The sequence below is a fragment of the Photinus pyralis genome, unplaced genomic scaffold (genome assembly GCF_008802855.1).
Source record: "Photinus pyralis isolate 1611_PpyrPB1 unplaced genomic scaffold, Ppyr1.3 Ppyr1.4_LG8, whole genome shotgun sequence".
NCBI lineage: Eukaryota > Metazoa > Arthropoda > Insecta > Coleoptera > Lampyridae > Photinus > Photinus pyralis.
In genome coordinates this window covers 12,973,731-12,998,747 of record NW_022170819.1, presented here as the reverse complement: position 1 = coordinate 12,998,747, position 25,017 = coordinate 12,973,731, and the positions used below count along the sequence as shown (strand labels likewise).

General features: G+C 38.1%; 1 protein-coding gene across 2 annotated transcripts in view; it reads right to left on the bottom strand.

Annotated features, from left to right (window-relative positions):
• Positions 1-3,222: 3,222 nt before the first annotated feature.
• The window catches only part of LOC116178399 (protein pinocchio-like), a 104,360-nt gene continuing 82,565 nt past the window's right edge, over positions 3,223-25,017 (bottom strand). Inside the window, exons 1-4 of one of the 2 annotated variants that reach the window (XM_031497893.1) lie at positions 19,955-20,096; positions 4,195-4,249; positions 3,893-4,142; positions 3,223-3,835 (exon numbers count right to left, since the gene is read on the bottom strand). In XM_031497893.1, the coding sequence (XP_031353753.1) occupies positions 3,692-3,835; positions 3,893-4,142; positions 4,195-4,249; positions 19,955-20,081 (576 nt within the window). In that variant the 5' untranslated portion in view covers positions 20,082-20,096 and the 3' untranslated portion in view covers positions 3,223-3,691. Of the gene's footprint in view, positions 3,836-3,892; positions 4,143-4,194; positions 4,250-19,954; positions 20,097-25,017 lie in introns of those variants that run through there. The other variant, XM_031497892.1, reaches the window with a different exon arrangement.

Genomic DNA, 25,017 nt, shown 5'->3' with positions numbered 1-25,017 from the left:
GATACTTTAGAAGACATAGAAAAACTCTATGAAAAAAAATGCTGATCGACTCGATGGGATTAAATAGGTTCTCGTTTTTTTCTGCGTGTTTATCTCGCCACAGCAGACACACCGAAACAGTAAAGTTCGCTGCTACCTTGGTCTGATCCTCTAAATGTCATGTTTTTTAAATGGGAAATCAAAACTCTTTCCCCAAATTCGGTTTTAAAATCAACCGACTCGATGAGGAGGAAAGGTGTCTGAACGCTCCTTTTAAATCTAAGCACTTACAAAATGTTTTATCGCAAATAATAAGGTCGTTTAGATGCAAGTTTGATTTACTATCTACCATTTACTTTCGCAATAAGGAGCATCTGTGCCAACATTACCTAACAAAGACAGAGATATATTTTACACTGTGGTAGAACACCGCACATGCGCAGTAGCGTCCGAATGTAAACAGCTGATAACCATAGGCGTCGCAAAAATGGATCACTTCATATTAAGTTACGAAGCCCATATTTTGTAACTTACGCATAGAATGAAATTGCACTTTATTTGCTGCTACGTTCACCGCAAATTAAACGCACCATTTCAATTATTACTTTCGTAAAACCTACTCGTGTTTTCTACTGTAATGTAATAACACCGTAAACCCCTCTATGGTCTACGGAAATAACACGCCAATGAAATGTCGGTAATGTCAATTTGACAGACAACTCAGTGCGCATGCTCGGTATTCTATTGTATAGCTATCTTCTTTCCATAAACCTCTCCCCCGGACAGATTGCCGGTCACAGAACACCTGATCCCGGTCGCGTATTGGCATTCTGTACTATTATTCAGAGCAGCTGTCTGAGTCGCAGTACACTATGGCTTTACGTTATGCGCAAATTGATAATACATTATGTACTGCGATTCAGAGCACCGATATGGTTTAGCCTAAACGCTCTATATAATGGGTTTCTACAAAGCGCGTGTACCTTAGCCAAATTACACTGCAATTTAGCAAATTTATACTGCGATTCAGAAAGAATGTCAAATCGTGCGAGAGAAAAGTTTGGTATCTCTTTTGATTGTCAGACACTTACAAAAAGTGTGTTTTCATTGTTAGCTTTGCAAGAAAAGTATATTTTTTGTGGTTTGTGTGTAATCAAGGTTCTCAAACTGCACTAAAATGAACTATAAAGAGGTTTTGGTTGAAATGTTCAACGAGAATACGTTTTCAATGATCGAATATTTGGAACAGTAAAACATGGATTTAAAGCGAAACTTCAACTTGAAAAAGGGGTAAAGATATTAACAGGGGGGTTTGAGGAGACAAGTGGTTAGCTGATTTAGTAATAAAACAAACACTAAACCGAGCACTAACCCATATCGGTGCTCTGAATCGGAGTATATAATGTATTATCAAATTGCGCATAACGTGAAGCCATAGTATACTGCGAATCAGACCAGAGCTGCTCTGAATAATAGTACAGAATGCCAATACGCATCCCGGTCTACAATGTATGTGTGTTACAGTGTTTTTCTTAAGATGCGAGTGGCTTCCGGGATATTATCGTGTCAATGTTGAACGAAAATATGTAATTGGAACAGATTTAATGGCTGAACGCTATATCTATGGAAGATTGTCTCACATAGTCACCATTGACACGGCCATGGAATAACTGCCATAAGAAATACGTAGTAAACTTCGAGGCAAAAATGCAAAGTTGATTTCCAAATGAAATACTAAGAAGCAAATAATTAGTATTACAAAAGCAATTACTTGAATGTAACATAAATATAACCCCGAAGGTGCAAAATAGTTATTAACTAAGACGCTAAAGAGTTACGGAAGTTGTTTCTTTGTTGAGGGTCGAATCTTGATATCATGACCCGTTAACCCATTTCACAGCGTTTCATTGGCATGTTAACAGAAATAAATATTATTATTATATAAAAAAATATTAATAATATTGTTCTAGTTCCCCCCATTCCTTCCACCCACACATCTCCACTCCGTTCCGTACATAATACCCCTCTGACAACTATCGAACAGCTACGTCCTTGTTCTAAAATAATTCTTGAACCTCCTCTCCCCCATTCACCACACCTGCGAGTCATCGCCCCCCCCCCTTTCCTTAATTTTATTCTCTTATCTGTTCATTTACCCCATTGTTTCTTTGTATTTGATACGATAAATATTTAATTTTTTTTACCTTTTTTACTCTTTCCTCCTTGCATTTCTTTTTTCTCCTTTCTCCTTCCAGGCTTCCACCCCCTTTCCCAAATCTCATCAGTCATCACCTTCGACGTTTCTACATTTAGCTCCATTCCTTTCCTTTCTATTCGTCCCATCATTTCCTTCATCTGTTCTCTCTGTTGTCATGATCACTGCGTCGATCACGTATGCGAGGGACCATATCTTTCTTGTTATCACTACTATCCCTCCACCTTGACCCTGTCTTAATACTTTTTCTCTTAAGTAAAGATTAAATAAGTTTGGACTAAGTGGGAATCCCTGTCTTTTAGTCCTTTACATGTCCAGAACACTACAGACTCCTTCCATCCTATTCTTGTCTCTCCATATAATTTATTCACGAACTTTCCCATCTTCCACACTTTGTCCCTTTCCACTCTTTCAAAAGCTGCCATGCCAAGTCCATGAAAATTTGTTTTAAAATCAAAACCTTTTACAGAAGATCTTAAGGTTGGCTTATTTTTGTTCTCACCTATGGAGTGGTAAATTCTTTCTTATGTACCTACTCCCGTTTAACATAGTTTTTCCTACAAGATTCATGAACTTAATAGTGGTTGCGTTCTTCAATTCCTCCAATATGTTATCAACTTTTTAGGAGAATTTTTCGAAAGGCCCGTGTCCATGGAACACCGGCCGGTGAATACGCCACTGTTACGTTACAATGTTCTGTTGCATGTCTGTACGCGCCTTTAGGCTAAGCGCGCACTTGCGATTTTATGTCGCACGATTGTTCAGTCGTAAAAATAGTCACGCGCCTAAATTATTTTTTTCACGATTACGATTGCGCCCAATCGCAGACAAAAAAAACGCAAGTGCGCGCCTAGAAAAACTCACAAGTTTCTGTATCCGTACGTCCGTAACCGTCATTCAGTGTTGTTTTCTTTTTTCGCTTGTCTTTGTCTCACCCGACGTTTGAAATTTCCTTAGTAAGTATGCCAATATCATTAGCAAAACAAACAAACAAAGCTCTCTAAATGCGTCCTAAATAAGGGTAGGTATTGTTTGCGTAAATTTTTTATTTCATAATACAAAGTGAAAATGTTTACATTAGTAATATAAATTACTACTTAAGTGTATCTAAACTTCACGAAAATTATGAAATTAACGTCATCGATAATAATAATATTAAGTAATGAAGAAAATAATACGCTACACTCTTTTCAATCTTATCACAAAGAGTTTAGGACAATGTGAAGGGGTGAAAAACAGTAGCAATACAGCCTTTTGAGATTTTAAACACAAAAAGCTCCTTTTAAATTAATTGGCTCAAGTATATACAGTCAAAGTACAAAAAAGTTAAGTAAATAAATACATAATTAAAAAGGAACTTTGTGTCGCAGCAAAGTGAAGGCTTACTGAATCTTTTACGTAATTTTTTAAAACAAAATTAATTATGGAAAAATCAGTAAACCCTGTTGTAATCCTTAGCTAAGACTTAAAATTAAATAGCTACACGCTAGCATGGCGTCAAGAGTGAGCCGCCAATTTTTCTAATTTTGCACATACTTCGTGGGTGGCGGCGGTACTCGAAACGAAGCTTTTGGGTGGTTGTGGTTTCGTCGCGGCGCGTTTGCATTCACCCTCCCATTGCGCTTTGCTACTGGAATGGGTCTATAAAAGAAATTCATTCATTCTTTGGAGTTGTGACATGCAGTTTTACGGTCGCACCTTAGTAAGGTCGCGCTTCCACAGTGAACCGCAGGTACCGTCACACTTTGGACATGGCCTCTCCATTGCGTATCCGCCGCATTCTGAGCAATCGAGCGAGACGTGGTCTTCGACCCAGGATACTCCGCAGGTGAAGCAACTGCTCATTTGTAATCGCAGCTCTTCGATTGTTAGAACATGCTCCGAATTAAACTGGGGGCTGCAACAGGTGGTGATATCATCCAGACTGTAGCTGAATGACGATAAGGAACTAGAAAGTAGGCTATTAGTCAAGGTTTGAGTAAGAATTGCGCGTGACTTACCCAGAGTTGGAGTGGTATCCTCGAGGGTGGACTCCTACCAGTGACATGTTAGACACTGTAAAAAAAAATAGGTTTATTAGTACAAGGGAAGTTCAAACATAGATAAGTTGCGGTGTGATTGGGAGGTGAAAGTTTGGGGGGAATGGTTTTCACAATATTATTGAAACCGCGCAAAAATTTTCCGGCGAAACCCTCAACTTCGGATGAAAGTAGGGCGTTGCGCATTAACCGTTAATCTTTGTAAATAACGGAAACCTTTTAAAATTTGAAACGGTTCCGCGGATATTTAAATATAAACGCCGCGATACGGCGCTATCGCGTACGGCTGATTAAAATTTAAATTTAGCTGGCACCCCGACGGCAACCTTGAACTAAACTGTTAAACGCGTTTCATTAAATCCAGCTGAAACCGCGATCGACAGGATTAGAAACACGAGCTTGCGTGTGATGCATGATCGATAAAAAAAAATTCGATACGCTCTATGAGCGCGCGGGTGACCCCTGCTCGTGATCATAATAAAAGACACATGGAAATGCGTCGTTTGTCCAGAAATTATGCAACTAGGAAACGGATCCCAAACATATATCAATATTGCCTTTCTAATTTCTCAAATATCATCGTGAAAGTCATGAAAGTAACAACGCGAAATGGTTACAAGTACGTTTGGGTAGTTCCCCTATCTCATTATTGATAAAACGGTCCTTGAATGATAATGACAACGATTACCTAAGCGACAGGTAAATATCCTTAACGAGCGCAATTTGCAAACAGTAATTTTTTTGGATCTGACACAATTTCAATCGATTGTTGAACGCACTTGATAGGACAAAGTACTCTAACGGTTAATTAAATTGGAGCGCTGAACGCGCCGTCTGGACCACTACGTCAATACCATAGGCGCCGATACGCCCTCGCCACTCTGCCGCCCCTATTTTCTGCCAATGAGCCCGACGTATCGATTTTGCAAATTTTTTTGATTGATAATGCACTCTCGTAATTTCCTGATGTACTTACATGGTTTGGGTTTATAATCCGAAAGGAAGTACTGGCGCCGAAATTGGCAAAAAACTATAACTTGATCAAACAAAGACGTGTACAACACAAGAGAGCTCGGAGGCAACTAATTTAATTGAGCGAAGTACGGTTTATACAATGGGTTTCGGCTACGTCAGCGACGGCGGCGTCACGATGGCGATGGTGGGAGGAACGTTATCGGAGAAAATCGGAAAAACGTACTATGAAATTTCACGCTCGGTAGAAGTGCATGTTTTTTTTCAATTCAATACGTCTTTACCTAAATAATTAGATTCCGAAGAACCTTGAACTCAAGTCATTAGTCAGTTACGTGATTTTTGTTAATTAAAAGATAACAAAATGGGTATAAAAAACACAATTAAAATTTGCGCCAGGTGAAATATTTGTTTAATACGTCGTTGACGTCACACTGTTTGGTTTCCACTCCACAGACATAAACAATAATTAAAAGCGACCGCCTGATTAAAATGGGATTGGATGTCTGCGTCAATTAGTTGCGGATTTACAGAAATGAGCGAACCCAATATGTTCGATTAGGCGAAACGAAACGTCAATTGATCCGCCCAACAAAACAAGGGCGAAGATGATAACAACTTTTTTTAACGATCCGGAAAATTTCGTCAATTACGGGGTCATCGTCATAACCAAAAGTCGATATTGCCGTGACGTATGCGGTATGCCGTCAGAAGTGCTTCTGAATAAACTAGTAAAGCAGAAAATGCGTTCAAAATTCAATTGGAATTTCGGATCTCTGCCAAAGGTGGAGCATTCTTGATTACTCTAATACTTTCGCTAATGAAGTCATTATTGTAAGAATGATTTTTATGATAAAACAGTAAAATCCCCATCACAATCCCCGGGTTATATATGGGCACAGATTTAATCCGTGATATGGGTTAACTGGGCTAGGGAGCCACTTTCTGGGGGGCGGAAAGATGTGCTAAATTATATTTTAGCATTGGCAATTTTGTGTATGGGTATGAATTAGTTACCAGTTTCTCAATAAAACAGAGAAGACAGCGGCGTCGCATCAATTGACAATTGGATTTGTACCGTACTCGACCGTGATCGGCAGGTGAAGGAAAAGTCGCGGATATTGCCATTATTGCGGGAAAAACACGAACACTAGCTGACTAGCATAGTAATACTGTTGAAAGTAATTGTTGGCATCACTGCTACTTTAGTTTAAAATATGTTGGCAATGTAGAAAACCAATAGTTGGTAGATAAGTTGTACCTTGTACTTGTACTTATTAGGTGTGTCAAATAAATTTTACTTTACCTAAAATAAAATAATTAAAACAGGTTATGTGCCCAGACGTTTTCTTTCTAAAATACAATTATTAAAACATAAGCTGTGTGCGTTTAAAAAAAACTGTGCGTGTTAAAAAAACCCAAAAACGGATAAATTTGTTGAAAAATGGCGTCATCGTCGATAATGGGAATAGAAGATGTTACTCTAATAGATAAATTAATGGGAGCTGAAACATTCCAAGTATGGAAATTCCAGACAAGCATACTGTTTAAAGCCAACGGGTCTTATGAAATCGTAAATGGCAACAAAAAGTTTACAGACCTAACAAAGGATGATGACAAAGAAACATGGGTCAAAAAAGACGCGCGTGCACAAAAAGTGATAATGACTACTATCGACAAGAAATTAATAATGCACATCATAAACTGTAACAATTCGCATGAAATGTTTGAAAAATTATGCACTATTTTCCAAAAGGACAGTGAACAACAAAAATGTAACCTGCTACAGGAATTCTTCAACTATAAATATGAAAAAGACTCGGACATGTCGCTACATATTAGTAAAATGGAAAACTTTGCATTCCGGTTAAAATCATTAAAGCAAGACATAACTGACGAGATGTTGATGTCTAAAATATTGTCGACACTCCCGGAACACTATAAACATTTCGCAACTGTCTGGGAATCAACTCCTGTTGCTGAAAGAAACTTAACCAATCTCACTGCAAGGTTAATTGCAGAAGAATCGCGAATGAAGAAAGACTCTGAAGAAAATGTGGCATTCAAAGCTGTGGAAAAACGTACAAAGGATGCAACACCCATAAGGAAACATTACACCGAGAAGATCTGCTATTCGTGCAGAAAACCAGGCCATTTTTCAAAAGATTGTAGATCGAAAATGAAGCAGTGTAAAATATGCAAGAAAACTAATCACAGGGAAGAAAATTGTTTCTTTCGAAAAAAGGAAGAACCAGAAGACAAAAAGGAGGGAAAAGTAGCATTCTTAACAACTGGAAATCTCAACGTCAGTAACAACTTCGTGGTGGACTCTGGTGCATCTTCACACATGTCTAACGATAAGAGGATGTTCAAAAACTTAGAAGAAATTCAAAGTGAAATCTCTGTGGCAAAGAAAAATCAAACAATTGAAGCACAAGGCAAAGGTACAATTGTCGGCGAAGCTTTGTGTGTTAAACAATGTGCTGTACGTACCAGAAATAAGAAAAAACTTGTTATCTGTTAGTGCAATAACAGAGAATGGTGGAAATGTGACTTTTGCAAAAGACAAAGTAGTAATAACTAAGCTTAATAAAGTTGTGCTGGAAGGCAGTAAACAAGAAAATGGTTTATATACGGTAAAACTGTCGTCAACATCTGATGTCGAAAGTATGCTGGCCGAAAACAACGAAAAGGTACAAGATTGGCATAGAAAATTAGGTCATCTAAGTGGGGCAACAATGAAAGAATTGATTGATGTTTCCGACAACCTGAATCTTTCCAAAAATGAATGTAAGGAATTGGAAAAGGTATGCGAAATATGTCTAAAGGCTAAACAAATAAGACAACCATTTGATACAATAAGATATCGAGCCAAAAGACCGTTGGAAATACTGCATGCGGATGTGTGCGGGCCAATTGATCCAATCACATGGGACGGAAAGAAATATTTTTTAGTTATACTGGACGACTACACTCATTATTGTGCAACGTACCTTTTGACAATGAAAAGCGAAGTAATAGACTACATAAAACAGTTTGTGGAAGAAGCGGAAGCTCTTCATAACCTCAGAGTGTCTAAAATAAGGTGTGACAATGGAGGTGAATTTAAAAATGAAAATATAAAAACATGGTGTATAAAAAAGGGAATAATTCTGGATTACACAATTCCTCACTCGCCTCAACTGAATGGAAAAGCGGAGCGATTAAACAGAACAATCATGGAAAAAGCTAGGGCGTTAGTATTTGACTCGCAGCTAGCCAAGGAATATTGGGGTGAAGCAATAAGAACAGCTACGTATCTACTTAATAGAACACCTACCACTTCCTGTGTGACTAAAGTAACACCTATTGAAAATTGGACCGGTAGAAGACCTAACCTATCAAATCTCCAGCTGTTCGGGGCCGAAGCTTATGCGAAAGTTTTAGGTTACCTGAGAAAACTCGATGTACGTAGCATGAAATATATATTCATTGGATACGCTACTAATGGATATCGACTCTTTGATCCTAATAAAAAAAGAGTGGTAATTTCACGTGATGTTATATTTAAACAGAACCAAAACGAAGGTGGAAAGGAAAATGCAGTGGTTCAAGTGGTAAATGACCGTCCACACGAGAACGAAGAGAAAATACCTGAAAACATTGAATGCAGCCCAATAATAGACCAGACTGGTGATACTACAGTAAATGAAGTATACTTACAAGAGAACGCAGAGTGATTAAATTACCAAAACGCTACGAAGACTATGTTCTACTAACGTACAATGAAGCTGTGAATGGGCCAGAAAGTGAACAATGGAAAGAAGCAATCGAAGAAGAGAAGGCATCTTTAACGAAAAACAATGCTTGGGTTCCTGTTGATAAATCACAAATTGAAGGAAAGAAAATTCTAACGAGCAAGTGGATATTCAAAGTAAAATCGGATGGTCGATATAAGGCACGTCTAGTCGTGCGTGGATGTCAACAACAATATGGAGTAGATTACTTTGAAACATTCAGTCCGGTAATAAACATAAGTTCGTTAAGAATAATGTTTGCTTTAGGTGCCAAGAATAGCTACATAATGAAAAAATTCGACATAAAAACGGCTTTCCTGTATGGCGCATTACTTGATGAAATCTACATGCAATTACCAGAGGGATATGATGGAGACAATAAAATCTGTCGACTACAAAAGGCTCTTTATGGCTTGAAGCAAGCGCCATTACGATGGAATAAGCATTTCACAAGTGCGTTACAGATGTTCGGTTTAACAGCAATAAAAACAAAACCGTGTGTGTTCAAAAGTGAAAACGACGACCTATACTTAGGAATTTATGTAGACGATGGTATAATCATGGGCAATGACGAATCAAAAATCAATAAATTACTGGAAGAACTACACACAAAGTTTGAAATCGTTACACACGAAAATGTGAATTCATTTTTAGGTATCGATGTAATAACAAGGGATAACAAGGTTATACTCTGTCAAGAAAAATACACCAAATCAATCCTAAAAGACTTTCAAATGAGTGAAGCGAGGCCTGCCGATACACCGATCAACAGTGACCAGAAGGTTTTGTGCGAAAAATCAACAAAGAACTATCCGTATCGTGAAGCGATTGGCAGCTTGCTATATTTATCGAGTAAAACCAGACCAGATATATCATTACGCAACTAACTACTTAAGCAGAAAAATAGAGAACCCAAGTACAGCAGACATCTCGAATGTCAAACAAATTTTTAGATATCTAAATACAATGAAAAGTAAAGGAATTGAGTTTAGCAACGAAGATGATAATGTGCATCTTATTGCATATTGTGATTCAGATTTTGCAGGCGACGTAGAGACTCGAAGAAGTACCACCGGGTATGTTATATATTACTGTGGCGGACCAATTTCGTACGTGGTGTTCAAAGAAGCAGCCGTTGGTTTCGTTATCTACGACGGAAGCTGAATATATAGCAGCAGCAGATTGTGCGAAGGAATTGATTTATCTGAAAACGTTAATCGAAGAATTAGTGAGTGCTCAAGTGCAAATTACGTTAAACATTGATAATCAGAGTGCAATCAAATTAATTAACAATGGACAATTTACTAAACGCAGTAAGCATATAGACGTAAGGTATCATTTCCTATACGAAAAATTAAGAGAAGGTTTGCTAAAAATTCAATACTGCTCAACAGAAAATCAAATCGCAGATATATTTACTAAACCTTTGTGTAAAAATAAGTTCAACAAATTTAAAGATACTGCTCAACAGAAAATCAAATCGCAGATATATTTACTAAACCTTTGTGTAAAAATAAGTTCAACAAATTTAAAGATTTGCTTAAGCTGAATTTATAGTTCCGTACCCGCAACGCCGTACCGTAACGTTTGGAATTAAACCCTACTTGTTGCGTGTGAACATTTATAGTTCGCGTTAACGTTGCGTTAGAACGGTTACGGTACGTAGGAAATGCCCAAATTTTATTTCTTACGGTAAATCGTGCTAACGCGCTTGTCTTCGGTAGTACTCGGATAATTCAAACAGTTGAGTTTATCCTGACGTTCGTTTCGTTTATTTACAATAATTATTGACACTTTGTTGGTTATTATTATTTTGAAATGCACGTTACTCTTACTGACAGATGACATACAATGGCAGATCTCGTTTTGCATTAACGCGCAAGCTCATGTCTTACCACTACGGTAACTATAAATCGTATAATTTTCGTTAACGTAAAATTATACGGTTCCGTTTTTACGTTCTTACGGCTACGGAACTATAAATCCGGCTTTATTTGCGATGTTAAATAACCATAGAATATCTAAAACAGCTGTCATTTTGTTTTGTAATATTGTAAAACCAGTGAATCTCAACAATTAAGAGAAGGTGTTGAAAGTAATTGTTGGCACCACTGCTACTTTAGTTTAAAATATGTTGGCAATGTAGAAAACCAATAGTTGGTAGATAAGTTGTACCTGGTACTTGTACTTATTAGGTGTGTCAAATAAATTTTACTTTACCTAAAATAAAATAATTAAAACAAATACAAACCTCGCATTCAACAATAGCCGGATTCCTACGTTTTGAAAGACCAGGTCGCGCTCACTCGTGGCCCAAGCTTACCATCCGAAAGGTAGAACGCAAATATCATACATAGTCAATTGGAAAAGCAATTGAAAGTTTATTGAATACTTGATCAGAACTGTAAAATAAATCAAAAAGCCAAAAGAATTCCTACAAAATTATGTTCCCCTAAAACTCATCGGACAAAAGAACCGCGCCGAAGAAAATTCCGAATCATTGTTCACAGAGGGTAAATAGCTATAGGTGAAAAGTTCGGACCAATATCTGCAATATTCAGAAATTAACAATCCGAGGAAGTAGCTCTTGTATTTTAATAAACCGATACAACGACATATCGAAGGATCCTCAGTATTACAATCACTTTTAACGACAATTTATTTTAATCTTACATAATACATTTTAATAGTTAACAAAAATGCATCAAATTCATGTCTTGGTCATTGAGATATTCTTAATCTTGTTCCCAGCGATATCAGTGCAAGGATAACGATTTTGACACGTTTTGAACAAAATCCATGTGGTCGCACAAAAATAGATCAAATTCATGTTTTGGTCAATGAGATAATGTTCTTGGTCTTTTTCCCAACCATCTTGGTGCATAAATAACGATTTTGACATGTTTTGATCAAAATCCACGTGGTCGCCAAAAATGCATCAAATTCATATCTTGGGCATTGAGATAAAGCCTCTAGTCTTTTTCCCAATGATCGTGGTGCATAAATAATGATGTTGACATCTTTTGATCAAAATCCTTGTGACCTCAGAAAAATAATTCTAAAATCTAGCGAAAGTCCGAACTCGATACATAAACCTAGGGAATTAAATATGTTGATTTGTATTATATTGAGTCCGCAGTTTTTCCTGTTCTCGATTCACTCGAAGTCCTATAACTTTTGTTTTTGTTGAATCAGCTTCCATCAAATTTCAAAACAATCGTCCACTTTTAAAAAGAGTTAGAGCGCACACGGGCGGATGGACGGACGACAATACAAAACTATAAAGAATCTGAGGATCCTTAATAATTTAAACCTGAACTTAATTTAATACGAAATGTGATATGCTCAAAAGTAGCAAGCTCAAATAGATTTAAAAGCAACTCCACTCATTTCTCATTTGTGAAAAATAACATTCCGAAGTCGCTTATATAAAGTACATAAAACATTTTGTTATTAGCGGGAACTTTCTGCAGTCCGGAAGGTATCTGAAGGTCCTGGATACGGCAACCTTACACTGAAGTTGTATTTCGAGATGAATCAGACAGCTCAGAGTGGACGAAAATACCATAGGGAACCTCCAGAGAAAAGCAAAAAAAAAATCGTTGAACAGCGAAGAAATAAATTGACTAAAATTGATTAATTCCTGAAGCATTCACAAGCAAATTCCTACAGTTATCCCTAACCATCAAGTTTTTTTAAAGCTCAGAGTCGAGCAACGTCGAAAGATCGATATGAGGGTGCTATCTTTATTAAAGAATCCGAATCTTGTAGGGATAGTGAACTTTCATTTATATATTTTTAAGATGGTTGTCATTAGAAATCCAAGTGGTTATATTAAGCATAAGGGAAAGGGGCCCCTTTTACCCCTTTTACTTATTTCCCAGTTTTTCGATTTTGGATTTAAAGAAATGTGCCATTTTGGCGCCCTACTTTGTGAGCGCACCCTGTATAATTCCAAATATTTTTAAAATGTGGAGAATATTCAACCATATCATAATATAAAAGCACTCCATTGAAAAATTTGATCTTCAAGGCATTAAGCTACTCCGCGCAATCGTTGACTCGCCCTGTACAGTACCTACTGTTTTCGTTAAACCGGTTTACAGAATAAAGAAAGTGCTGTTGCGGTCGGTTTATATGTGTAGTTTGTTTGGTGAGGACAGAGGACTCTAAAAAAGGTCGCGAATACGAAGAAGAACCTGGAGTGGCCAGTGGTTACTGAAGAAAAGTTACCAGAGTAAGGTGTTTAGTAAAAAATAAATTTGTTCTCCGAGAGATTTTCCGCGGGTAGTTAATCCGGGAAAGTTTGAGAAGAGATTCGGTCGGGACCTACCAAGAAGTAACCACGTAATTTCGCCGCGAAATCCGTTCATTCAGCTTTGCCAGAAGAAAGTTACCATTTGTTTTCGGACACCAGAAAATCGAGTTGTGGTTGTAGATATTTTCCTTGAAACGGAAATTTATTAAACGCGTTTACAGGTAAATGAACTAATATCTGGAAGTGAATTAATTCGAGCGCTTCATGAAAAGACGATAGAATACTTGAGCAGTTGGGTAGGCGAATTACCGTCGTGTATCCAGTGAAGGACAAATCAATTAAACGTGCCAGTGGCATATTTTTCTCCGCCAGAAAGGCACTATGGTTTTCATTCGGTGCCAAGCTATTCCGGCGCGTATGGAACAATAAAAAAAAGGGGGATTTAACTTTGATCTTTATAATCGCCCGCAGTAATAAAAAAACAGAATGAAAAAATTGTTACTTGGTGATGGTTTCTCATTTTATAACACTCATTAACAACAAAACGCGTCAACACAAGAGTTCCCCTCAAAAAAACTACGCCCAGAGAACATTTGCTTCAACGGAAAATTTACCGAATGATTTTGCCGAAGGGAAGTTCTACTGTACAGCTCTATTATTTAATTTTCCGCATCAGTGTCTCCAGTCTATTGCTTGCATCAACATCGTCACCTGCAGAAGGACAGTTTTATGAGGTACCATTATTCTATTTACGTAAAATTATTAATAAAATTGCTTATCTTTAAGAAAAGTCATCTAGCTGGATTATATTTGGTGAGAGCTGAACAGATTTGTATTTTCTTAAAGATCAACCTCTGGGCAACTTTGAAGCCGTTTGTAGTGCATGTATTTATACTATTTATGAACCCATTAGAACTACAATTGATCGAAAAAAATCAATACCTTTCATGTTGTGATCCTTCGTACGTCTGAAGCATTTGACTGTTCGCGAACAATATTATTTCTACAGGGCAAGTTCCTAATTTGGAATAAATTCAGTAAATCAAGGAAGGTTTTCTTCGGAAATGTGCTCGGATACGTCCATTAGTGTTTTAGACTGCCCTTTTTTCGATGCAATAAAATTTTATACAGGGTGTCCCAAATTTTAGATAATGACGTCATTAACTATTTTTCTAAATGGCAACCGCAATTGACTATATATTCTTAAAGAGTATGTCAAGTTAGACATATGTGCCAAATTCCAAATTGTTATTTCTTATCTAATATTTCGAGAACGAAAAAAGGCACAAACCGTGGGGGGGAGGCTAAGTGAAAGCGCCCAGTATTTCCCCCAGAGCACTAATTTTAGGAATAGTGAAAGATCAACGCTAATTCTTTAATCTTTAATTATCTTTCGAGTGCGGATGTGATGTAGAAATGATAATGATAATAATGTTTATTATTCATACGCCGAATGTAAATTAAACTCGAAAGTAAATGCGTAATATTATATGTGAAATGCTTAGTGGTGGTCTTTAGAGCAATTTTAAATGCAACCTGTTTACTAAGAAGTATGAGAACGTCCAGAAGTTGCATCAATTTTATTATTGAATATTACGGCTCCTTCATAAATGGCGACTTGAAATACAAGAGTCAATCAGATGCGAAAATGGGAGGTTGTAGAAGAGATCCTTCCATGATACCAAGCGGCATCATAGTGTTCATTGTAGTGTACCACGCTGTATCCCAAATTAGCACATTTTGAATATGAAGCTTCCTTAAAATCTTCCTAAGATCATTTTTGGAAGATCTTTAGACATTATGGAAAAACAATGTGAAACCAACCGAGAGAGTTTTTAAACTTTTTCCACCGAATATGAAAAAACTATACAAAGCTTCAAAAATTTATTTAATTTATTTATTTCTCTACGTAACTTCCATCTCTACTAGGCATTTCTCCAATTGTTCCATTCCATAAAAAAATCATTTGCGCTTCTAAAGATCCGCTAAGACAAATTTTTGGAGGTGGCAGTGACTTTGACAGTTTCAACACGTCATCGTTCGCCAAAGCGTCCAAATGCCCTTGGCGAATTTCTTCCCCAATCAGAAATACAGGACAGACGGATTGAAGGTGGGAAATGAGGGTGATAACGATATACACCAGAGAATGGACAAAAGTGCGTCCTTTTACATTTACGGTAAAAGTAGAACAGAGACACCATTCGCCATCTTGGATTTTGTGACGTCACAAGGTTATTGCCTTGGATTCGCGTTAACACGCATTATTATTAAGAATTTTATTAGTGTGATCTCCTAAACTTTACGTAATTATAGTGGCATTTCTAAGATCTCTTTCGCTTGTGCATAATGTGTGTAAAATAAGAATTTTCAAACAAGAAGTAGAAAAACATTATACGTGTAAGTACAGAACCTTTTTTTTTACTTGCTTGTGCGCTTCGACGCTTTGCTTTTCTTCTTTGTAAAATTTGAAAATTTTGAAATGCATAATTCGTCATTTTTTAAGAGTAGCGTTGCCGTTTTCGCAACCTAACGCTAAATTAGACCAAAGCTTCTGAGTACAGAAAAGTCCTTTTGGTATCCTAAGGTCTTCATTCGTCGGAGAACCCCAGGACAGGGTACGACCTTGCACCATTAAACAACACCACGTCTTAATTATGTAACTGGGGAAACCCCAGACCATGTCCTTGGTGTAGAATCCAAGGCCACGATCTAGGGCCAGAATCCAAAACCACGCCCATGGTCCCAGAATCCAATTGGCCCATGGACCAAAACCACGACCTAGTGACGTCACAAAATCCAAGATGGCGCATAATTCCTCTGTTCTACTGACAAACTTACTGACAACCAAAAACCATTGCCCATTAGCAACTGTTCCAAAAAACAATTGATCATTAACCAAATTGAGACAATGAAAAAACAAATACTTTTTTGCGCGCTTTCCAACAACGCTCTACTATAAATTAATTGTCTCCTAAATATCAAGCAAATCATGATTTGCACTACTCAGAAGTTCAGTAGTCCAAAAGTAAGCAGAACACAAGTAGTAATTAATTCTAATGAAGTGCGAATAAATTTACTAACTGCTAATTAAGTATAACAGAGTCGTGTAATATTTTTAGCACATTTTTCTAAGATTTTCAATTAGTTTTATCTGTTCGTCCGTCCACCCAGTCCGTGTGAGGGACAAGGTCTCACCACTGTAGAATGGTTTGATAGATTTTTGTAACACGAAATGTTTCGAAATGTTTACAGATATTTTTATTAAAGAGCCACCCAGGTCGTTCATGATTTTGGCCTTTCCGTCCGTCTGTGCGTCTGTGTACATGATAACTTGCAAACGGTTTCGAATTTTCAAATTCTGCTTTCAGTATTAGGCAGACAATGGGCAAGGACTGATTATATCTTGGTCATTTAGACGTTCTGTCCGTACGTATGTGTTTGTCACTCGTCTATGTTGGTTTGAAACAGATTATTTATACAATTTCGTAGGGGAAACACCAAGATGACTTGATGTGCAGGAACTATATTTTGTACTGTTCATGTCTTAATCACCGGCTTTATGGCTCAGTGGTAAGAGCGTTGGGTTATAAATCCGGAGGTCGGGTGTTCGAACCTGGGTTGAGGTGAATTTTTCATCTGTGGCGGAGATGGAAATTACCTTAGACCAGTTCCGAGCATTCTACCGGCGGGGAAGGTCTCATCCAAAGCACTTTTCCTGCATTTTCAGTCCAGTGTATGGGTAACTGTTTTTCATATTTACGTAATTAGAATTAGACCTTTCTTCACGCTGACGATATGTTTAGCGCATTTTTGATTCTTAACAATGAGCTTATTATAAATTCCTTTTATAAATCAAAGATCTATGCAACGGAATATCAGGTTTTCGGCATTATATTCGTACTATCGTGTTAATTCTGCATCACTTTGTCTGAACATTGAAAGCCATTTTTTAAATTGAAAAATTGAAGGGCCGAGAGGACTTTGCTGATTGGAAATTGGCTGTATGTGTTTTACTGAGACGTCTGTTATCCTTATCACTCAAAAGACGGCTATAAATTCATTACGTTTTACAGTTGATTACGCAAATTATTATCTAATCCCCAAATACCGTTTACTACGAAAATGTTTAAATTGGGGCAGTAGTCGAGAAGAACGATTCAATATTTACGATTGCGCATAAGTAACCCAGTTAAGTGATTTTTATCTGAAGGGCGCTTTAAAAAGATAATGAGACAATCAATAGCGGTATCAAATCTGCGTCGCTAAGACTCCACCCACCCACTTGTCGTTGCTAATTTATACAGTTCTCATCAAATTACCGACCCCGGTTTGACCAAAGTTACCGTACCACAAAAGCAACCACAAACCTGCCACGAAAATACTAAAATGACCATGAAGATGTCACTTTTATTTTAATGAGAGGGACCGGTACAAAGTACAATCCCCTTATGGCTCTTTTATGTCACAGCTGTGATAAAATTAATTGTTTACCCTTCGCTATCTTTAGAGAAAAAGTACTTTAATACAAATGGAGTTCCACGTCCTTCTGATCAAATCTTCTCGACACCGAGACAGAGAAACAAAAACAAACTCTAAAATGAGTCATAAATCCCCATACAAAAGTAATCCATGCAACTAACCCCATGGTTAACATATAACACGTGTCGAAAGACAGAAGGAGTGATACATGTGTGGGTTATCTTATCTTTATCCGCGAGGTGTTTTGAAAAACTGAGCTCGATTATTACCGCAAGTCTTCTGATAAGACACGCCAATCACCTGCGCCCCCCTTCCGTTTGCTGCACGTTTAGGTATTGTCTGGGGCAATTGTGGCGGCCATATGCCTAGAATCATAATAGTCATGGTTCAAATGAAAAATTGTCAGATCCAAAATTCCTGTGTCTGGTTGTCAGTTCGTCTTGAACGATACCTAGTCAATTAGGGCAATGACCAAGCCATAAGTCCCTTTAGAACCAACCGTGGAGGGGGGGAGTGCAGTTGCTGCTTTGAAAACTACGTTTCCGACTGTGTCGAAGTTTGCTTGCGAGGTGACGGAGGACGTGGGTGGAACAAGAAGGCGATCCAATTCCATTTTCCTTTACATTTTTTTCTGATTTAAAACATGAATTTATTTCCAATGAATACAGATAATACAACACATATCTTGTGGTTAGGTTTCATCCTAAGTTCCCTATCTAAATCTTTTATGCACCATAAACTCCTGGTAATTTTCTTACAAATATTGGTATTTTTCTGTAGGTTACAAATCTTTGAAAAGGTCCCCTCCGAGAACAACTGAAAACTGGATCGCTTTTGGGGCGATATAGTTGAACTGTTGTGACTCAACCTGAACTGCTTCCCCTTTATGGAAGATTGTTGGATGAATTTTAACGCCTTCAAACCGTGCCAAATTTCTCGAAAACGTAAGTCGAGCTCCCAGTGCACAAGAATAGAAAAGTCAAATTCCGGGACCCCCAGTTCTAAATGCCCTCCGAACCATGGTAGTCAGGAGATATTCTGTACCATTAAAAACTGGCAAGTTGTGGGATTCGAACTCACCACCTGTGAGCTGACGGCAGTGTGGATTTTTTATTTTTACAGTTTTTCTCTTTATTTAATGAACGAATTGCGTGGAAAGTTTTTCCATGTACTATTTTCAAGATAGGATAAAGGGGTTGTTATAATTAACCTTTGGTTTTGGTTACGGCACATGTAAATTTCTTATTTTTGTCGCTACAATGTGGGTATAGTATACATAAGAATCTGGTCGCGAAATGAATTTTGTGTAACATGCACGCCACTGATACTTCGTGCATTTCCGGAGGTTCTTGGCCGCTATACCTAAGCGCTCTTTTCGCACCGGTGAACTCGCACGCTATTGCGATCGAGGTTAGACTTGATTCCCCTATTTCCGAAGTTCCTCCTTTTTTAATTTTTACGTAAACGGAGAATTTCCCTCAACACGCAAGCGCAAAGCACCTCTTCGCAGCTGCCCACAGGGCTTTGCCAGTTTCCGCAATTCAAATTGTCCAATCCTAAACATTTATTTTTATCTACCTTAGTGCCGAGTAGAAAATACGAAAACGGATTGAACGCAAATTTCGAGACCAAGCTAGCCTCGGCTACCACTCACACACTTTTAGCTACACACAATGGAGCTTATCTCTTGGATAAGTTTAACTGAAACATGAAGAATCCGGCCAAGTTTCAAAATTCCGTGTTGGGGAACTTCTTAAGTTTGAAATTTTAAGTACCGCTACCGGACAGTTAATTTACATGGAAACGACAGTATTCACAACGGAAGTTATCTACCTGATGTCAAATTTATCCCCCCACCATTTATCTTCTATTTCCTATGTAGGTCTATTTTAGTTTGTCCTGCGTTTTGCAATAAATGTGCGTGACCGTGATTTTCGTAAGAAAACACCATATTATCGGAAGTGTGATAGACCCAGACCAAACTTAGCGGTTCTTTCTTACTTTGTGCATCGACCACGATATTACTTCACATTTTGTACCGTGAAACCTACAGTTTGAGGATTACCCAACCAAACTGACTAACAATCGATCGAGACACAGAGAGCACAACATTTGGTTGATACGTAATGTCTTTCCACAACGAAATATTGATTTTGCCCTAAATTTGGTCACTAACATGCATGGATGAATGGATGAACAGAAAACATTTTTTATCGTGAAATATTATAATACGTACCTAATCTAATAGTTCGTGAAGTGCAGGCTAAAACTGTAAAAGAAGAATGGCGCAGGTGGATAATACTACAAAATTTCGCATGTTTTGGCTTTCTAAAGTAATCACCTTTGGCAGAAAAATATCGCATGAAATTTCGTCCGCCCGATAGTTCAGATCTCAGCACCACTCGCAATACGTTGCACAAGTTGAAAAGAATAAATGTTTCTCAAAATCACGTTTTGACCATAAAAATGCAATACCGATATTGTATACACGTGAAAGTAATGGTTTAGACACGCCTGATAAATATCGTAACTTTGTAAATTTAGTATCATTATCGGGTGTTCACGTGGAGACGAATGTTTATAATAGAAATCGGCGCACAGCCTTGAAATTTGAAATCGTGAGCAATGGGAAAGGTCATGTCTGAATTGTATAGCGAGACATGATCATTTATTAATAATATATTAATGCAAACATGTCGCTTGTCTCTCAGATAATTTTAAATTGATTTATGATTAAGCGTAGGAGCGACACGAGATGGGATCAACGCGCTCCTCAGGAAATTTGGCCCAAGATACAACAATCGTCCCCAAGCCATCTAGCCTCCAGGTACCTCTGGAATCATCTACCGCGGAAAATTCACCCAAGAAATCTGAAACACAGGCACATTCGTCTCCAGAATATTCATCCTCGAATAATTCAACCCCAATAATTGTCACACGCCCTCCCCACAAGAACTCTAATCCTCAAAGGTCCGTGAGATACTATTGCATGTTGGAAAACTTGTCTCTAGAAGAATCCCTCGTCGAAAATTTATCTCCAGTTCCTAAGTATATTCGCGCCTTCAAGAAATCTTCACTTTAAGTCTTGTAGTTCCTTGGAAAATTCACCCTCGCGATAATTCAATGCATCCGGTTACTTGATAACTATCCCCCATTTTTGAAAGAAAATTCGTCCAAGGTACATTCCCACCCTAAGCAAACTCACCCTCCAGGAAAATTCGTTTCTAGCAAAGAATATAATGCGATAAAAGGAAAAGTTGTCATATTTGCTCCCCAGATTCATTCTTTCCCAGTCGTCTAAAAAAAACTGACTTCCGGGACGTTGTAAGATTCACCCCCAAGAAATCTTTCTCTTTCGGAATAGATGAATTGGCTCAAATATACTTCATCCGGAATATCCTGGAAAACTGTACTTTGTGTCCTCGTCCCCTGAAAAACTCATCCGTAAGAACTTTCACCACTCAGCAATTTACTTCCAGAATCATCACTCTTCTCCGTATATATTCGGGCCAGGAAAATTGGACCAGTACTCGAAAGTAAAATTTTCCCCGAGTCACATTTTCCCAAAGGACTGTCGTATCAGGCTCCCAGAATAGTCTCATCAAGAAATTTGCCAGACAGCTGGTATAGGTACTCTAATCTGGAATCACCTTTTTCTGCAAATTCACTGATCCATCACGAACATGTGCCGTCCTCTTCCCTGATCCCTTCATGTGCATCTTCCACCTATAAATCTATCCTAGATGTACAAAGGTCCTCAAGTAAGTACATTCGCTCCGTAGTTGCCTATGGAATTATCCTAGCTAGAAAATATACCCCTAAACAGTCTGCACGTCATGAGCACTCACCCTCCAGATTTCTATACGATGGGCCCTTTCACCTCAGGAAAGTTCGCCCGTGTAATCACCGTACCCCGACAAATCCGCCCTCCAGATACATTAGTATGTGAAGCATTTGCTCCCATATAACAAATCTGCCCTCTGGGCACTTTTGCCACCGCGATATTCGAATCTCGTCGAAAAATGCCCTTCATCCCAGATACATTCGTATTTGGGCAGACAATTTGCCGAAAAAAATCTCGGAGAAATTATTCTTCAGGTATACTCGTCCTCGGAAAATTAATCTTTGAGATATCCACACATGGAAAATCATTTTACTAGGAAAAAACCATTGCAATGAAAACATGCTTTCTCCCAAAACAGACGTTTTCCAGAATATTCTTGTCTGAGGAAACTCATCCTAGGAAATGGAAGAAAATTCGATTTCTTATAAAAATTCGCCTGCTAGGAAGGATGGAATGCGATAATTTTGAAGAACACATGGGAAACACATGTCATATCTGTCAATTCACTTCCAGAATATTTGCGCTCTCGGTGCACTCGCTTAAGAAAAAGATTCCTCCAACAAATCTCCTTCTCGAAAAACTATCTCCTGGAATAATCACCCTCAAAAATTATACTCCTAAGAAATCTGCCCTACGTCCGTAAAAAATCAGTCTCTGGGATATTCGTTCCTGGTATATTCGTTAAAGGATGTCTGGGTACAGTCACCTACGGAAAGTTCCATCTCGTTCCCATGAAAAGCCTCTAATGGATAAATGGCAGTAGGACATTTGCAAACGAGGAATGCTCCCCAGAATATCTGTCTCTATGAAAAACTGTCGCAGAAAATTTGCCTACGGCATTTATATCTGCCGACCTCCTCTCCATTAAACCTCAGAATAGATGATTCTAGGCAAAAACACAACCAATAATATACCAAGAAATTTGCCCTACAAGTACATTCGCTGCAAGAAATAAACTTATAAAGTTGAATTCACGAAAGACGAGCCCTGCGTCACTAGTTTGTGAACCAATGTCTAACTATTTCAAATATTACCATCTCTTTCTCGCTCATGTGTTGACATGCGATAGAGCATAAAGTCCTCGTATGAAATTGGTTCATAAACTAGTGATGCATGGCTCACCTTTTGTAAATTCACTTCGCCTCGGTGCGTAGAATAAGTAGATTCACCTTGGAATATTTGCCCCTGGAATCAAAAGCTCTCGCACCCTCAGGAAATCAGAACCCGTGCTCTCTTAATAGTCACCAGCAAGAAATATGGCTTCCATGGTAGTCGCCTGGAATAAACGCTTCCAAAAAATTCAAACTCAAGAAACCAGATCTCAGACAAATTTACTTCCAGAAATTCACTCCTAGGTCCATTCGTTCCACTTGCCCGAATACTCGAAACCAAAATCATACCATCGGAAGAAACTCCCATTCCAGATACGTCGGTTTATAGAATATTTGCCCACCAAGAATTTGGCCACCGGGTACATCCGTCCCTGTAAAATTCGCACTTCAAATATTCGTCCTCCCGCAAAATAAATCTGGTCTCAGTCCAGGGACAATTACATTTGCATTATTTTCAAGCACAGTGTCAGTGTAAGCCAAAATTATATTCTATATTCCAGTGTACATTACTAGTGATCACAATATCATTTCAGATGTGCCATAATTATCGCCCTCAAGTGGTATATTTGTCTCCGAGATATTCGCACCTGGAATCCTCGTCCCATGGAAATTCAATCCTGCCCTTAGGTACATTCGCATCCCCATTACTCTGCTTTCCAGGTATATTCGCTGCAATGAATTTTTCCTCTGGTATATTCGTACCAGAAATCATCCTCCTTGCCCAAAAAATGTGCCTCCTCGGTCTTGAAAGGTTCACCTCTAAGAAACATCGGCTTTGGCCAGTGGATGTCGAAGACTACAGGTATATTCTCTCCTGGAATATTCTCCAGTCGGAAAAATTCGGGCCCAAAAACAATTGGTCATAGTAATTTGGCCCAGAAGAGCACACAATATTTATTCCTAAACCGTGCTCAACTAAATTGCTATTTCGCCTCTTCTGGTTTGGAATAAATTTGGGCTCTCATGTCCATAAAGTGTCCTTTACTCCCATTATAAACCCACGAATTCTTCCCAAACAAAACCAGCCCTTCAGGCACATTCACATTGATACCTTCAAAACACATGTGCCTTAAAATTATTCAATCTGAAAGACTCGGTGGCCTTGGTCGACTTCCGAAAATTTAAAAGAATTTACTACAGCCCTTTTGATTAACACCTGAAATAAATCTTGGGCACGAATAACATGAAAACTCTATATGGGTCGCACTTTGGATTCGAATAAACACACAATTGATTGATTAATAATGACAAAAATATCGCAACACATTAATAGTTATTTATGGTATAAGTGTGTTATATTACAAATAAGTCACGCGAGAAAAAAGTAAGCCCACGAGGCCGTCAGGCCGAGTGGGGTTATTTTCTCAAGTGACTTATTTGTAATTAACACACGTGCACCATACAAAACTTTATCCAACACCTCCTCAAGCTGGTTTAAAACGTGGAAATCTTAAAAACTGCGTGTTCCGCGAAAAGCTAGAGTGCATGGAATACAAAAGCAATAATTCGTTGCTATGGGGAATAATAAACAACAAAAAATTTAGTCAGAAAATTTATATGGATTTACTTATGGTTCCTGTACTTTATCTTGCTAGTGAGTTATTTTACGTCCATAACTCATTAGTGGGTTATATTATACCTTACTCGTTTAATTTCGTCATGATAATGACTGGATAACATAGAGGTGTTGGATAAAATAAATTAAAACAAAATCCTTGACTTGTTTGGACATATTACCCCGCATACAGCCGGTCGACAATTAACAGAGGAAATCTTAAAATTACGTACAGTTTTTTTTTCTTAATAATCTAAATAATCTGGTCGTTTCAAGTTTGTGATACAAGGCGCATTTAAAGCTTCGGTTTGTTAGAACTATAGGCGCCGCAAAGCCATCTAGAAGACGGGTATCCATCCAGTTTGTTAGAATCTGCTCAGCTGGCTTACTTGGCAGAAAATTATGTGTGCCATTGTTTCTGTCGGTATCAAACTCGTTTTGATTTCAACGCAGCTGAGCGCACACTGAACGTGTATCGACATACAAAGACCCACTAAATTTCTTGTAACAAAACACCCCCTTTTCAAAACCAATAAAGTCTAACGATGCAGATTCTGCTAACCGCGTATGTTGTCTGTGGCGCACAATTCTAACAAAGCAAAGCTTAATTCGCACACAAACGCTGACAGCTTCTGAACTTCACGTTGATTAATCACACAGAATTACATGACAAACAAAACTCACTTGGATAGGATGACAAATTGTCGGTGGCTGCTCAGACGGTAGGTACTTTTAACTTTTAATAAGAAGAAAACCTTATTTAAAGACCTCGCTGTCTGCGTCTTCAA